At 42.5% G+C, this 17,470-nt stretch overlaps 1 protein-coding gene across 1 annotated transcript; it reads left to right on the forward strand.

The window, feature by feature from the left end:
- The first annotated feature begins 1,441 nt into the window (after positions 1–1,441).
- Positions 1,442–16,282, forward strand: LOC139909498 (protogenin B-like). Its single transcript, XM_071896611.2, has 19 exons — positions 1,442–1,508; positions 2,358–2,657; positions 5,943–6,087; positions 6,258–6,391; positions 6,500–6,796; positions 7,158–7,317; positions 7,481–7,728; positions 8,376–8,540; positions 8,836–9,141; positions 10,572–10,757; positions 12,926–13,021; positions 13,143–13,329; positions 13,686–13,813; positions 14,007–14,177; positions 14,581–14,763; positions 15,068–15,191; positions 15,315–15,453; positions 15,680–15,784; positions 15,869–16,282. Exons 1-19 carry the CDS (start codon positions 1,442–1,444, stop codon positions 16,280–16,282), a joined length of 3,555 nt encoding a protein of 1,184 aa, XP_071752712.2.
- Positions 16,283–17,470: the final 1,188 nt, after the last annotated feature.

Raw genomic sequence — 17,470 nt, forward strand, 5'->3', positions numbered from 1 at the left:
TCAACTCACAAGTCATATGCTTCAAGAATTGATGCATGTAATTAATATGTTCATGATTCTTGTTTGAACACAGTAATACCCTTCATGTCAAACAAACCAATAAATGAATACCTATGTTAATTAAAGTTTATAAAATGATCTTAAAATCTAAATGATTGAGTAAGCAGATTACTGGGTGCTATTAGCCTTACCATTGGTTTTGAGCCTTGAATTATAACTGTAAGGCCTCAGATGATTAAATCAATAGTTAGCTCTAATCAATATATAATTACACTGCACACTCCTCATTTGATTGGATATCGAAAGGTGGAGGTGCACGTTTCTGGCAGTAATCCCTTACAATCGCTCCCTCACAACCATTCATAGATATTATTGAGGATAAGAAATATTATATATATATATTTTTTTGATTGGGTTAAGTATATGAAGCCAACCCATTTTCCAGTTTGAATGTGATGACGATATACCTGTGCCAAGTGGTGGGAGTTTTGCTGATACAGCATGGCTGATTTCACAGCTGGAGCCCATTGTAATACTATTGAATGAGGGCTGGGGGACGGGAGGGTCATTGTCAAAAGGCACGGTCATTGGATCAATATCTGAATTCATTAAGCAGCTGACTTGCAGCCATCAATATCTCTTCATAATTACCAAGTTCTGTGGTAAGAGCAGCTGTCGTTCAGTGTGACCTTATCACCACTTTATTCACTGGCCCTTGGTAACTGATATTGGTCACTATCATCTTATTTTGTCGCCTAAAATATCTGATTGACACAAAGTTCTGTCTCAGTACATTGCTACATGGGAAATCAGTTTCTCGATCAGTTTGTGGTTTAAAAATTAAAAAATGTAATTTGGGGACCTGATCTGAGCTTGAATTGTTTAAAATGTCAGCTTTTTATGTTAGTTCTGACTATAAAAATTGCACCTTACAACTTCAGTTGTAAAACTACAACATAAAAAGAGAGCTGGTCAGTTGTCACAGTAAGGTTGGAGGCCTGCCTCTGTCCTAGCCTGGTTGTTCCCAAGGTTTTTCATGTCAAGGACCCCCAAATAGACACATATTACCCCCATTTGGTAAATGTTTTGTACCTGTGACCCCCATCTGAGAAGAGTTTTGTTGCCTGTTTCAGCTGTAGTTGAGGATATAACATTGGAAAGAGAGAAATATCTGATCGTTGTCTCATCCTGCTAACTTTTAATGAATTAAAAAAATGGTGCAACTGATCAGATCCTCATTTTGCTGGGGACCCCGGACCTCACTTTGAGAACCACTGCTCTGGCCTGGCCTGTCTGCGCATGCGTCGGAGGGCGGGGTGGGGGCCCCTGGTACCCCTGTGGAGCCGTTGGACCACTGAAGACAGTAGTGATTTGGGGGAGCTGCGGGCAGCACGCACGAGAGCGGCGGTTCGTGGTGAAAATGACAAAACAATCCGGATAAATGGCGAAGTTTAAAATGAAGGTCAACCAGCATTGGCTGTTTTTTGTTTTATTTCTACCTCTATCAAGTAAGTGTCTTCTTGTTATTGTTGATGTTATGTTGCTGTTGTTATTAACTAAGCTGACCTGATTTGTGGTCCGCGAAGGGACCGTTGATTGCATAGTCTAACGTTAGCGTTCATCTTAGTGGTACTTAAGCTAGTATACGGTTAAAAGTCAAGTGTTTTTTGTTTTATTCAGATTAAACCCAAGAAGATATCATCATGGGCAGCTTGACTTTCTGAGTTAGATACTTTTAAATAGGCAACATGAAGTCACATCAGTCACATCGCTGTGTAGGGTTTCCCTTTCATTATATGAGTCGGTAACCTCAGATAGTTTTGTCAGTTTATTATGCTCCTTAATGTTTGATAGTTTTGACATTGAATGTTACAGCAAATATTAAGAACATAGTTTAATGGCTGATCGGTCGCCAATAGCCCACCCACCCTAATTGTAAATGACTCTTGTATCATGACAACACATTACATATGAATGTATGGTTACCCAAACTAAACTATTACTGTAATATTGCTATAAGGACATATAGTGTGTCTGTGGTACTTAGTAATGTGGTACTTAGTAATGAGTTTGCAGTGACCCTATTGTACTCTAGGGTCTTTTTTTAATCTCCTGTAGTATCACTATAGTATTCCTATAATATTCCTATAGGATATTATATCTGTATGGTTGTGCAGTGATGTTTGCATAGTGTTATTCTACAATGTAGTATAGGAGTACTATAGTTCTTTTGTGACAGTAAACTTAAACTTAAATGGTTTATATTCAATATGCACAGAAAGTCAGATTATGTGTACTCTGTCCTTCCCCAGTAACACAACCTTCCCTTTTCTAATGCTCCCACTCTCTTTCTCCAGGTGTTTTTTGTTTCAGTGAGTTGTCCTTCATCACAGAGCCCAGTGATGTTACTCTAATACCAAAGGATCCTGCTGTCTTGGACTGTCAGGCTCATGGGCAGCCTCCAGTCACCATCAAGTGGTTAAAGAATGGAGTTCGGTTGGCAGAGAGTGAGCACATACAATTTCTGTCCAATGGCTCCTTGTACATACCAAAGGTAAAGCATAGCAAGGAGGATTCGGATGAAGGATTCTACCAGTGCCTCTCGCAGAACAAATATGGAGCTATCCTAAGCCAAAGATCACGTCTGACTATCGCAAGTAAGTATGGAGCTCAGGGTAAGAGGAGTTTCTCTGGGACCTGTATGGAATTTATGCCATTTTGTTCTCTGTTGGGATAACCAAGATGAGGATGGTTTTGAACTTGTTAGTGATGTCCACTTTGTGGTGTCCACATTCAAGCATCAGAATGGCAGGTTCATGGGTTATTAACCTGGAGATGGGAAGCAGATGTAGCTACCCCACCCCTCTTCTTTCTCTTTATTGAGGAAAAACCTCTAAAGTCAGGGTTTCCATGTCATTGGAAGTTGTTCAGAGTGGGCCATGCTTGAGTTAAAAGCTGTCAGTGCAGTTACAGGCTAATTTTAGGAGACAGTTAAGGATAGATGGAGAGTCTATCTAAAAGCTAATAAATACTCCTGTTAATAGGAAGCCCTAAGTTTACTATCTGTTCCTATTTTGAGGAAAAGTAACACATGCACACTTATGAAAATGCTCAGTAAACACTGATAAAAAAGTTTGAAATTCACCCTCTATCTTTCCATGTTAGTGGGCTTGCATTGTCAGTGCAGATTGTGGCTCTGTGTAATTGTTCAATGGTCTGCTACACAGAGGAATCTCTGAAAGGCCATTTGCCTTTTAGCCTTTGTTTGGACTGCCCCTGACTGCCCCTGACTGCCCCAGAAGAAAAGACTGGTTTTTCAGGGCATTTGTTTGTCCACATATCAGTGGACAGGACAGCTGTGTCTATTCAATAGGCCTGGTCTACCAGAAACACTTTTCACTTTAAGTTCTTAGCAGTTATATGCCATGGATAGTGTCATGGAGACTATGGTGGCAATCTGAAGTATACTAATTTGAGGGGAGAAAATAGTTTTTCACTGAATTTAGGGCGATGTTTCTCAATACTCAATAGTACAAACCTATGATGAACCAGGTACCACTATCACATAGGAACAGAATGATAAGCACAGAAAATTGAACATAGAAACAAACTTTAGAGGCACAACGCATCAACTCTGCTTGGATGATTCTGTTATGGTTGTTGTCCATCTATTAAAGTGCAACTAAAAATTTCTATTCCAGTTTTCCATAAGAAGGCCACATACAAGCCACAAAGAGTCAAGTTGTTGGAGGCGTCTGGCCTTTGGCAGTGAAAGGGTTAAAGGTTTTGGTCAGCTGTAGGCTGAGGGTGGAGGATGGGCCTCCACTGGGCTCCCCTTCTGTCCAGAGGCCCTGGGGGTCAGAGGTCAGCTGGGAAAGGCTTTGTGATGTCACTGGCCTGCTCTGGCTGGGCCGTCCTGCTGTCCTTTCTCCCAGCCCAGGGTCCCTTTCACTGGCTCTGTCCCTCTGTAGCCTTGTCAAGCAGAGCCCTTTTGTTGAACATAGAAGCCCAATTTGTCATGTGAATGAGCAGGCCTTATATTCCACAGTAAAATAGTGGTGTTCCTCTCAAAACATGTCAATATCCAGGAAGTATTTTACAAGTATCCTTAATAGACTGTGGGTTACATCACCGATTTCAACACCTCTTGACTTTAAAGAGTGTGCAGTATGCGTTTCGTCTTTCTGGCATTATTGGCAAAAATAAATAGCCTATGTAGTTTGCATTAATGGTTTATTACACATCATTTGATATAGGATATGAAGAAACATCAGAAAGATAAAAATCACAAGGCCCTCTTTTGTAGACAAATGGTAAACTGACTTCGATCTGGTACCCAGTTTGGGCTGAAATTGGATGGACAGAGGGCTGAGGTGAACTCTGACCTCTTTAGGGGAACCTTTATGCTGTTTGACCTGGCCATTGATTTGTTCTTTACAACAGAGGTGACCATATTAGCAGATCAGTCTGCGCTGGCCACACCCACCTTCTACATCACTGATCCCAGTGAGAGTGAAGATGGTCTCTGTTATCTCTGGGTGGAGAGTCAACATCACAGTTTTTTTTAAACTTCCTACTCGTTGTTTAGGGCTTTTCCTGATGTTTACCAGTCAGCTGTGTTTTCTGTAGATGGAAATGGTGGCTAAATCCTGCACTATTCATGATAATGCTCATTTTTGGGAAATAAATGTATTTTAGCATGGAATTAGCTTATGGTTTGCCAGTTATTATCTTCATAATTTGGGCCATGATCAGGTTATGAAAACATATCTTGAGACCTAGTTAGAGTGATTTTTGTCTCACTTTTTAATCATAACTCAGTACTGCCAAGTTGGAGGAATAATTCAAAAACAGACCATAAAGGAGCTTAATATCTGGGCCTGGTTTAGGCTTAACCCCCAAAGCACTTCACATGAGAAGGGTTACCAGTTTATTTGTGTAATATTGATGCAATTAGGTCTTAAATGTAAGGATTGCTCTTTAATTTAAATCTCCCAAGGCACATGATTTAAATGTTGAGTTTCAGTGGGAGAACTAGCCATTGATTTTCTTTAACATGGTATTGACTTCCTTCCTGTGAGTAAGGGGGATGGGAGAGTTATCACCTTAATGAATGAAGGTCACTGGTCATATCTTATAGAGTGTGTTCTGGAGATAAATGCAGATCATGGTGACTTGTTTGTGGTGCTTATTGAAAGATCTTTTGAATGCACATAACAGAATGTGACTCAGCACAATGTGTGTTTAGTCATTTAAAGCAAGCGTACTTACACTCAAGTCAGTCTCTACATGGCAGGATCTACACAGCACATTTACAGATGCATGACTGTGGAATATAATGTGATATGGAATAGGTAAAATAGTCTGTATAGTGTGTCATCCATGTCTTCTGCAGAAGAGACCATACTCTTTTCTATATTCCACCATTGTTTCAGATATTTTTCTAGTCCTAGTGGTTGTTGGTAATCCTCCTTGTGCAGAGCGAGTGAATTGATTAGTGTTTAGATGACAATGCATCATTCAGTGTCGTTCTCCAATTGATCCATTGATTAGGCCAGCTGGTCAGTATGGGACTTGATAGCTCAGCTGTGCAAAGGCAAGATCATGGTGCCTTAAAAAGATCAATTCCCTTCATAGAATCAGTTAACATCTATCAAAGTCAGAGCTTTGCATGCATAATGCATAATGTTTTACCTAAATTAAAAGAAAATCCTTTATTGACAAAGTGTACAAATAACTGCTAAATTAATACATGTAAATCATACAGTCTAACATATGATCCATTAGGCCACTATTGAAATAAATACCATGCAATTTCATAATCAGTTTATAAGGATTTTTTTTCTTCTTCTACTTCTGATACTTCAGGCCTTGATTAAAAACATAATTTCATGTTTTGTCTAATATATCTCACAATAACATAATTTCATGTTTTGTCTAAGGTATCTCACAATTTGTGGTGCATCCTGTGCCTATGGTGGTGACTGAGGGCTCGGTGGCCCGATTCTCCTGTGCGGTCACCTCCAGCCCTCCTGCCACCATCACCTGGGAGCTCAACCAAAGCACATTACCGCTGGAGACAGACAGGTACCTGCTGTGGCACTTCAGTCATCTTAGACACCACATCATCAGCTTGTATTTTGTCATAAACTTTGTCATAAATTTGTAGCCTATGGACTGTTTTATGCTGTCAAATTTTGCAGTTACTCTAATATTCTGTCTAATATTACCCTAATATTACCTCTGTGTGTTCCTAGAATTACGGTTTTGCCCAATGGAGTTCTTCAAATCCACAACGTGCAATTAGAAGATGCTGGACAATACCGATGTGTGGCGACTAACATTGGCAGTCGTATGAAGAGTAGAGAGGCAACGCTGACAGTCAACCTAGGTATATCGGTTGCATTGATTGCGATTTCAGAATTAATATTAAACAGTCATGTTGTTTACTGTATAGAACTTTGTATTTATTTTTCAACGTTTTCCTTTTCTTCTGAAGGTGCTGGCCCTAAACCTCGTCAGAGGCCCAGAATCATTGCCGGACCTCAGAATATCACAGCTTCTCTGCACCAAACGGTGGTGCTGGAGTGTGTGGCCACAGGCAACCCTCGGCCCATCATCTCCTGGAGCCGTGCCGACAGCAAGCCCATCGACGTGTACAACGCCAGAGTGCTGGGCAATGGGAACCTGGTTATCACTGATGTCAACTCCCAGCACAGTGGAGTCTACCTCTGCAGGGCCACCACCCCTGGAACCCGCAACTACACTATTGCTGCTGCCAACCTCACAGTTCTGGGTAAACTCTTCAGTAGTTAGTAGTTCAGGACAATTCTTGAGGAGCATCCATGTAATCCATGTAATGCACGTGGATCCCCTAATTCTGATGGTGTAATACAGTCTTTGAGCTGTCTTAGGGGTACCAATAATATCCAATCATAAAGTCTGATTTATTGTTATTGTAAGAAAATCTGCATAACCTTGTAGTGTGATATAGTATAGAGGCTTCTAGAGGCTTCTAGCATTATGATGGAAAGACGTAAGATGTAGAGAAAGACTAGTTAAGTGCAAGATGCTACACAATTGTTTTAGTGTTTTTACAGGTTTCAAATAAATGTTAGGCATCAGAGTATGTTTTAATCATTTCTCTCTCGTTTCAGTGCCACCGTCCATTGTGGAGAGGCCTGAGAGCCAGACCCGTCCAAGAGCAGGCACTGCCCGTTTCATGTGCCAGGCAGAGGGGGTGCCTCTACCCCGCATCAGCTGGCTGAAGAATGGAGAAGAAGTTCACTTAAACGGCAGGATCAAGATGTACAACAGGTATTAGTCGCTAAGTTCCTAGTATCAAATGAGTTGAGATGGCAATTAAACATAACAAAATAACATGAATGAAACTTGCTTAAGTCAAATAATGATGCAATGTGATGGGGGAACTTTTCTATGGTTTGTGCTTATTTTTATAATTTTTTGTTTTGTTTCACAGTAAATTGGTGATCACCCAGATCATCCCTGAAGATGATGCCATCTATCAGTGCGTGGCAGAGAGTGAACAGGGTTCTGTGCTGTCCTTGGCACGACTTATTGTTGTCATGTCAGAGGACAGACCCAGTGCACCAAGAAATGTCCATGCAGAGACTATTTCAAGCTCTGCCATCTTACTGGCCTGGGAGAGGCCACTCTACAATGCAGACAAAGTCATTGCCTACTCCATCCATTATATGAAGGCTGAAGGTGAGACAAAGAGAGAGACACGGCTAATGTTTCATGCTTTTCTTATCAGTTGAAATATGTTGAAAAACTTAGTCCCAATGTAGGAGGGCTGAAGGTATGAGGAGATGGCAAGATGACAATCCGCACCACAACAAGCTATCTAACTCTTTCACATCTGATCATCTTTCCTTGGTGAAGGCCATCTGTTGTTGCTGCGCAGATCAGAGGTCAAGGAGGGCTTAGAATGGCAACTTCACTGAAATTACAACAGGCTTAGCCGCCCATTGTCCACTCCCGAACTCATTTTGCTGGCTGTTAAAGGGACAGGGTAGCTTTTTAAAAATCCTACAAGCTTGCAAACTAGTAATGTAAGGAGATATTTAACTACTACCATTAAACTGACAGTTCAGTAACTCAATAAAGTAAAGCTTCTTAGTGGTAAACACATTTCTAGATGTTTAATTGGATTTGCTTTGAGAGGTCTGCAGGCAGTAATGTGGCTCTGCTTTACATTACACACGTTTACAGAAAAGATGAGTGACATTCAGAAAGCATCAAGCCACTCGGTGACTGTTTACATGGAACATGCTTGACAACCTTTCATCTATGTTTCATCTTGTTTGGGGAATCTTAACTTAATCTACTTTTCCTCATCCATTGCACGTCAGGTCTAAACAACGAGGAATACCAAGCTGTTATTGGCAACGACACAACCAGTTACATTATCGACGACCTTGAGCCAGCACGAAACTACAGCTTTTACATCGTGGCTTACATGCCAATGGGAGCCAGTCGTATGTCAGACCAAGTCAGTCAACATACCCTGGAGGATGGTAAGCACAGAGCACTGAGACTCCCAGCATTCCTTGCAGTAAATCACTCTAGTAGTTAAGCTAACGTACATGTGAGTGATGTGTGTACAGAGGGCATTCTTGGTAGGGATAAAGGGAGGGGGGGGGCTGCTGTTTTTTAAACACACTCTCCTCACTAGCTATAGATTTGTGGGAAGAATTAATGGGAATAGTTTAAGCTGCAGCTGAACAGTTTAAGCTGCTCACCAGCACTTTTTTGAATCTGAAGAAATCTTTCACTCTGTTAAGTATATCTGTGGTATGTGTTTTTCTGCAGTGCCCCTGCGTACCCCGGAGCTAAGTCTGACCAGCCAAAGCCCTACAGACATCCAGGTGAGCTGGCAGCCTCTGCCAGCCAAGCTGAGCCGCGGTCGGGTCTCTGCATACAGGCTCTCCTATCGCACAGCCGCAGACAACACAGTCACCTCTGTGGAGCTAGCTCAGAACAGCACTGAATATCTCCTGGAGGGCCTGCAGCCTGACACCATCTACCTGCTCCGCATGGCTGCAGCCACACGTGTGGGCTGGTGTGAGCCCACAGCATGGACCTCCCACCGCACACCTAAGACCTCCAGCAGCAAAGGTAAAGCTCCAGGTGGCAGAATAGAAAATGGTGTGGAAATGGATATGAAGTCATCTGTTATTCTTTGTTCCACAGTCACATCTGCATGTGGTTGCATAGAGCAGTTTTTCGTTTTGACAAAGCATTGTTTGCCAAGGTTTGCAAATATGATCAAATCAGTTCTTCGAGGTGAAAGAAGACGTCTTCATTAGGATCATAAGAAAACAACAGATACATGCTGATGAACTATAGAATCACACGATGGCAAACTTGTAACTGCCTGCGCTTCTGCTTTTGTCACATGGGTGTTTTGCTGCCCTTAGAATGTCCTGTGGATCTCTATAGTCCCATGCAGAGTGGCCAACTCATGACTAGAGTTTGCTCTGGTAGCATTGTCCCACAGTCTTTGTGTTGGTTACCCAGGGACCTTTGCCCTTCGCTGTCAGTGGTGTTAGAGTGGCCTCAGTCACGGGTCATAAAGAGAGGGCCTCAGGCGTCTATGTGGGGGGAAGAATAGCTTCTTTTCATGGCCTGGTGTGCAGGGGGAGGCTGTTTGTCCACCTAGACTAGAGTTCTGGTTTTCAAAAGCAAGTTAAACTACATATTTAGGTGATGTAGAGCACATGTAGTAGCAGCAACAGACAGAATAGCATATTCTTGATTTGACAGTAGGGTATTGAACCTGACTGCTGGTCAATGGACAGTCTTCTGAAGCTGTGTGTGTGGTGATGGTGATGGGTGATGGGTGATGGTTATTATGACGCCAGCTGTTTCTACTGAAGCCATTTTTTTCAACGTGTAACTTGAATGGCAACTCAGTCGCACCAAAATGCTCTGCGAATGCTCTGCAAATTCCATATGAATTGGCATTTTCAAATGAAACCAATTCTGAGATTTGTTAACCATTGTCTTAATAAGATCACTATGCACTGCTACACTATGCAATCACTATTTTGGTATTTGATCAGAGCAACAACAAAAACAGTACAGCGCAAAACAATATAATCCAGAGACAGAAAACTTTTTTTATAACATATTTAATGATTAGACAAGAAAACAAAAAACATATTAATGTAATATGGTGTTTTGGTAAAACATTTGCATTTTAACACCTTTCATCTGATATGAGTTCATGCACAATCAATCTCAGCTCAACATTAGCTTAAAGTATGACTTTTTGGACTATGTTTTCAAAATGGACAATGGTCAGTGACATCATTATGGATACCCAGGCCAGCCAACATTTGTTGTTGATTGTTCATGAACTGGAGATATGTATAGTAACAGTACATTTTTTTATTTTTTTTTGTAAATGAGTGCACATTGACTGTGTGACGCTGCACTTCATTTTATTACCTTTCTGTGACTTAAACATTCAGGAAGCCTTACTGAAATCAGATCAAGAAAACAGTGATAGTCTAAATGTGTGTGTGCTCTCTGTGTCCCCTCAGTGCCTTCAGCCCCTCTTCTTCAGCTGGAGCCTCTCAACTGCACCTCCATCATGGCACGCTGGCAGATCTCACCAGGATCTGTGGTTGTCCAGGGCTACCGCTTGTGTTACCATGAGGAGGGCCAACCAGAGCAGCCTGTCATCCAGCTCCAGGCTCAGACCTCAGACTACACCATCAGTGGCCTCGGTGAGTGATGCACTCCTCTTCTCAGAATGGGTGGGCTGGATGAAAAACTTCAAATAATATATATTTTTGACTATACAGTATTTCAGTGTGTGTTCTTACCATCTAGACTTGCGAACGGCTGTAGAGACAACAGAGAGTGACCCATTGGTCCTTAATCAAAGAGAGGTCTATTTTGCATTGCCCAATTTATTTCAGTGGGCAGTGACATATAGCATTTGCATTTTCGCCCTCTGTCACCGATCAATACGGGCTGACCCTTCTTTCCTAAACAGCAGCAGCCCTCTCCAGCCTGGCTGCAGTATTGTGTGAGTGCAGACTCCCAGGGTTAGAGGTCAGGGTCCAGATGTCCCTCCCACCACCGTTTCCCATCCCCTGGCTTGCATAATTACCCCTGGCCATTGTGTTGTGTCCAGGGCCAGAGCCGCCCTGTGAGACCCTGGCCACTACCCCCCTTTAGCTGGACACTGGAGCACACAAACAAAGAGCCCTGGGATTGGCCAGAGCGGGACAGAGCCAGTGACCTCTAGCCGTGAGACAGCAGTCCTGGATTAGGACCCTGCCCCCACTGTTTGTCTGTGCCATCCATGTAAATAACCCACAATGATCAAGACACAAGAACCCATATAGACCAGAGCCATACTGAACAAGACTTTTAACATATAGGTCTATCATATTGTCTGATCTGAGTCTTCAAGCACAGTTGTTTGGTTCCTACCCATTTTCATACTCAGCAGACAGAAATAGTGAACGAGTAGATTGGTAGAAACTGTTTCTAACATAAATGGATTTCTAGTTGTAGCCTACTAGAAATGTAGAAGGCTCCATTTTATGTTGATAATCACACAATCCACTGTAACTGACCCAAGATTCAAGATTCAGTAATTTATTGCCTTGTCAACAAAGTTGATAGGAATTTGCCTCAGTGCAACTCTTAAGATGACACACAAAATACATAAAATACATAGAATACATAAAGTACATAAAAAAAACCCAATGAAGATAGCTAGATAGGTAGATAGATAACTGACTCAATATTCTATAATATCACTGATCTCAATATTATTTCTGTTTTGGGTCTGTCTTGGGGTTTTCTCTGTGTGCCTCCAAGTTGAAGGCTATAACACAGGGGCAAGTAGGAAGAACGTGAGAGGGGAAACAAAAGGGGCCCAGCTTCTATCGCACAGTCCTAAGCCCAGATTCCTTCTGTTCTATCTTGGCCTGACCCATTGACCCCAGTCAAACCCCCCGGTCCCATGGGCCTAGGATCCCAGCAGCTGAACACTGCCCCTGGCCCCATCCCCCACAACAGGCCTGGACACACCGCCCTCACTGGTCAATACCCATAGGCTAACCTTTCACACTGGAGGCATAAAACAAATCTTAACACTCCCTAAAAACGTCCTGATTTAGGAGGTGTGGCAATGGTGGCTTTTTAAGTTAAAAGACAAAATGTGATTGCATATTTTCCAGTGGAAAGATACTGCCACCAGGCTTCATTTTTCTTCCTGTTTTCTTTGAGCCAGTAGTTGATACCACCTATGTGCTAAAATTAGTTCTTTAAGTGTACAAGAGTACAAATAAGACCTCATTTCACCTCCACCTCAGTTTGTCCCTTCACAGTTGCTGCTGCTCTGTTTGTATTGTATTGTACAGCACAACCTAGTGGTAAAAGGGTTTTATCTTTATTTTCTAGTTTCTATATGGGGAAAGACAGTATTATTTTGTGATGATCTTGATTTTCGTGGGGCTCATTGATCATGTCGCCCTAGTTACTGGGCCTTCGGGCTGGCCGCTCTTTCTCAGGCTCCTTACCCAGTGACAACACATGATAAATGAGAGGTTGGGGTGACTCTGGAGACCATGCATTGTCCGTGCATGGGGGATGGCCAGTTATGACCTACAAAGTTGCCCTGCAGCACTTCACTGTGAATGTGTGTCTCTTTGCCTTGAAATAGGTGATTATATTTGTTAACTGTCAGTTTAATTATTTTAATGATAAATTTGTAGGCTTTAACATTTCTAACCAAATATTTGGGGGTTTATTTGAGCATTCAAGTGAAGAAGTGCTACACTGTGCAATGTTTAATGTTGGTTTAATCAAACCTCCAGTTTTTGGTGTTGGCAACATGGGAAAAAAAATGTCTGAAACTATATTATTTGCATTCCAGATCCAAGGAGGAAGTATCATGTCAAGCTGCTGGCTTTCAGTCAAGCAGGAGATGGCTATCAAGCAGACCAAACAATTAGTACTCCTGGATGTGTGTGTAAGTAGATTATTCTAGTGGTCATTTCCAAAGTCATACAGCTTAAATTTGAATACAGCCCATTTGTTCCAAAATGTATAAATGTGACTAAAATGTGCAGTTTTGATTGTGTGTCATTCAGCGGCAAGAGACCACCTGGCAGCAGCCCCTCCAGCTCCTGATCATGTGACTGCCTTGGCCAACAGTTCATCTGCAGTGTCCCTGCGTTGGAGCCGTCCTGCCTTCACCTCTGGGAAGGCAGTGAGCTTCACAGTCCGCTGTACCCCTGTGGGCACACACAACGCCTCCGCTATACGCTACCTGCAAACGTAAGCTGGGAACAATGTAGTTGTCAGTAGAAACATGGAATACATGCACACAACAAAGATGTGACCTAGAACTTCACCTCTGGCAGGAGAAAAAAAATCTCCACTGGGGAAAAATCTCCTTGCTTGGCTTGCTTAGATCAGCACTTCTGTTATGTTACTTGCTTGTTAATGATGCGTGGATATGGCTCCTGCACTCCTTATCATTGGTTGTTTGTAATGTTGGCGCTATAGGAATTTAAGTTCATTCTACAGTTGCACTTATTGCGAGTTGCTCTGGATAGGTGTCTGCTAAAAGCCTAAAATGTAAATGCAGATGATATTCATAATTTAATGCACTGGTTCTTGTTTGTCCACAGTACCAAACAGAGTGTGATGGTGCAGAATCTGGATCCAAACACCCGCTATGAGTTTGTGGTCCGTCTCCATCTGGACCAGATGTCGAGTCCCTGGAGTTCTGTTGTTTACCACAGGACACTTCCAGCAGGTAATACACTGGACATTATTAAAATGTATTATTATTGTAGCTTCATTTTATTATGGCTATGTTGTTTTCTCTGCTTTCCAATGTTGTCTCCACTATGCAGCCTCAAATTAGATAATTGCCTCTTTCACAATAAATGGAGTCCCCGAAGTGTTGTTGTTTATTGTGAATGTGAATGTGATTGCTCTGTGTGCAGCACCCAGGCAGCCGCCTGCGGGGGTGCGGGTAACTCTGATCGAGGATGACACGGCGCTGGTGTCCTGGAGGGAGCCTGCAGAGCCTAACCTGGTAGTTACACACTACACCATCCTGTACGCCTCCCAGAAAGCCTGGCTGGCCGGACGCTGGCAAATAATGCAGAGGGAAGGTGAGTAGTTCGCTCTGTCAAGTTATCTCTAAAGGCACAAGGCAATTTTTTGGGCAACTCTGATGAGCAACAGTGCCCAACAAATCGCCCCAGCATCACCCCTTACAAAGAACTATAGTAATCCTGTAATAAAATTTAGAACGATATACAAATATCACAGCAGAACTATACATTATATATAATATTGTAGTGATACCATAGGAGATTAAAAATGTCATTAAGCCATCACTATAAACTCACTATTGAGTACCACTGACACACTTTGTCCCTCTCGGAATATTAGAGTGATTTGTTTTTGTTAGGGATTTCTTAACAAGAAATGATCTAAATACTACTATAATTTATGCAACGTAAGTGTATCAGGATCTGTTTGCTGTATTTCTGATTGTGCTGTCATTGACAGGGAGCAACACCATGGCTCTGCTGGAGAAGCTGGAGCCGGGGAACGTCTACCTGGTGAAGATCTCTGCCTCCAACCAGGTGGGGGACGGACCTTTCTCCAGCACTGTGGAGCTGGTGCTGCAGCGCGGAAACTCCCACCGCAGCAAGAACCCCAGGCATTCTGACAGCTTCCCAGACACAACAGGTCAGTCAGCAGCAGACAGTGGAGCAAACATGATGGGGACATTTTATTTGATAACCTTTGATGAATAAACAAAAGGACGGTTCAGTTAGAAGACATCTTAAAACACAAATATAAAAATGATCAGAGATGACATGGTAAAGCTCAAAGTTTATTTCTGTTCCATTCCATTCCAATAGGGTAAAAAAGTATATTTAGAGTATTTACTCCTGCCTTCCTTCAGTGTTATCTCTCCTCTGTACCTTACCTGTTTCTAAATAGTTGTAGCTGATGTGTAATCTGAAAAACTATGTTGTTTGTCTTCCAGTGTACTCCGATGGTCTCTATCACATAGACCAGAGGTCCATGACGGGGATCATTGTGGGTGTGTGCATCGCCTTGGCCTGTATTGTCATGTGTGCCTTGATCCTCATCAGCAAGAGCAGATCCAGGTACTGTATATAAACATTCAGACTTATGACCAACAATATCCAGTTACTTAAAAAACAACAACATGAAGGATGTGATTCTCTGACCCTGATTTGCATTATTATCTTTGTCTGTATAACTAATAGGAAATCCTCTGGTGCCAAAGTCATCGGTGTGGGGAATGGTGAAGGTCCACATGCTGGTTTGTCCCTTCCCAATGAACACCATGCAGAGAATGCCGAGGCCCTTATGCCTATGATCAGTCATCACTTCCTAGATACCAAGGTGAGACCCAAATAAACAGTGACCACTAACATGCATCTGCAAGGAATGCATTGTATAGGAAATCAGCCTCTGATGACAGCTGATGTCAGAAAGAGAATTAGAAAGTAAAATAAATGTACAGGAATTTGGGTTTCACTGTGATGCGGCTTGTGTTCAGATAGCTATAATTAGATACTGTGCTGTTGGAAATGTCTACATTTCTCAAATATCTTCTCATTTGTTCTAGGGTGAAGCTAATATGGTCGTAAGTGCAGGTCCAGTCAACAGCAGCAATCAAAGCACGAGGTGGCTCTTCTTCCAGAGAGAGATACAGAATCCAAGCGAAAGTGATGTAAGTGGTGTGACGTTGATCAATTCAATCGGCTTTAATCTTTGTCCAGTCAACCAGACTTCTTTTCTTTTCTTTTATCCGTAGCTTGAGAACAGAGCTTGCTTCTATGAGGCTGGCAAGACGGTCCTGAGGTATGAGGAGAGGTTGGGTGCCGCGCCCCTGCAGCCGTCGTCCCGGGAGATCATCTATGGGCCGCATCACTCGGAGAGCTCCCACACTAGCGAGGGCAGCCAAGAGACGGCGGACTCCGGACATTACTCCAACGAAGAGAGCAACGAGGAGATGAGCAACCCTTCGACCGGCCAGCGCTCCAGACCCCAGTCTTTCGGGCCAGACGACGGCGTTGCGGGGCTGAAGGCGTCTTTTAAAGTGGAAGACGAGGAGATGCCGGGCCGTCCCCTCCGTCGCTCGGCCCCCGACGCCGCCCAGGCCTGCTGCGTCTCTGTGGTGGAGGCCTCTCATCCTGCCCAGTACTCGTCCCATCCAGCAGGCTCCTGACACCGCCTGGCCCGGACCCGCTCTCCAGCTGCCAAAGCTACGCCACTTCTACCTCCTTTTGCTTCCTGATGTGGGCTCCCAGGTCGTTTTCTGAGGCACAAGGGATCAGGAAGCCAACTATTATGACGGAGGAAACGGGCATTTGCTTCTGGTCTACCTCAGGATTTTGTATGAATGTTATAGTATTTTATTTCCCTTATTGTTTTTTTTTTAAAACTGTCTACCTTTTTGGCCGTGTGTTTGGCATTGTCTGTCCTAAACCAAAGCTCACCCATGATGAATGTTTAAAAGAATGTCAGAAATGTATTGTGATACATTTTCATTATATTTAATTTCTTTCCACTGGAGCAAAGGGTGTATTTGACCCCTTTTTGCTGCTCGTCTACCTCAGTGTTCTGTTCTTGTATATACATTACTACCTCCTTTTTACCATATATTGTGCAGTATTCTCTCAGACTCAGGGGACAAGGTGAAAACATTTGATTGCCATGTCTTGTTATCCTGTGTTGGCGCATTATTACGTATAGTTTTTCTTTTGAAAACGTTATCTTAAATGTTATTTTCAAGGTTGAAAGAGCTTTTGTTTCACATTATTTGTCTTAGAATGTTGTATGTTGTGAAAACAAGTGCATTAGATATTGTCAACATATTTGAGTAATATCATACCAATATCAATTGACATTTTCAGTGCACTGAACTCCTAAAGCTTTAACATTGCCTTAATATGGAAAGGGCTTTGCATACTATAGATGATGCGATCCAAAGACAAGAAGAAATGTACCCAAAGAAAGAGTTTTTGATAATACAATAGATATTCAAAGGCAACCAAAAAATATAGTGGATGTACATTTAGGGAGCATATGCCAAAATATTATTCTTGCCAATGATGTAAATTTCCCTTAGAATGGTGGTATGAATGCTTTTCTCAATGTACATTTTTTTGATGCTTTATTCTGGTGAAAGCTTTAGCACAAGTCTCCCTGACTTGTGTCCCACTTGCCTTCTGGATCATTGCTAAATGCAGCGGTGACACCGATGCTACTATCCAAAGAGTTGTCTGCTTCCTCAGATGGGTATGGCTTTTCATTCAGTTGATCCTCGGTACGACGTGGTGGAAATTATCGACACCAGACCAAAGATCCAGCGTGTTCTGCCAGTGATAGATGATGATGATTTTAATTCTTTGTC

The sequence above is a fragment of the Centroberyx gerrardi genome, chromosome 4 (genome assembly GCF_048128805.1).
Source record: "Centroberyx gerrardi isolate f3 chromosome 4, fCenGer3.hap1.cur.20231027, whole genome shotgun sequence".
In the NCBI taxonomy this organism is placed as follows: Eukaryota; Metazoa; Chordata; class Actinopteri; order Beryciformes; family Berycidae; genus Centroberyx; species Centroberyx gerrardi.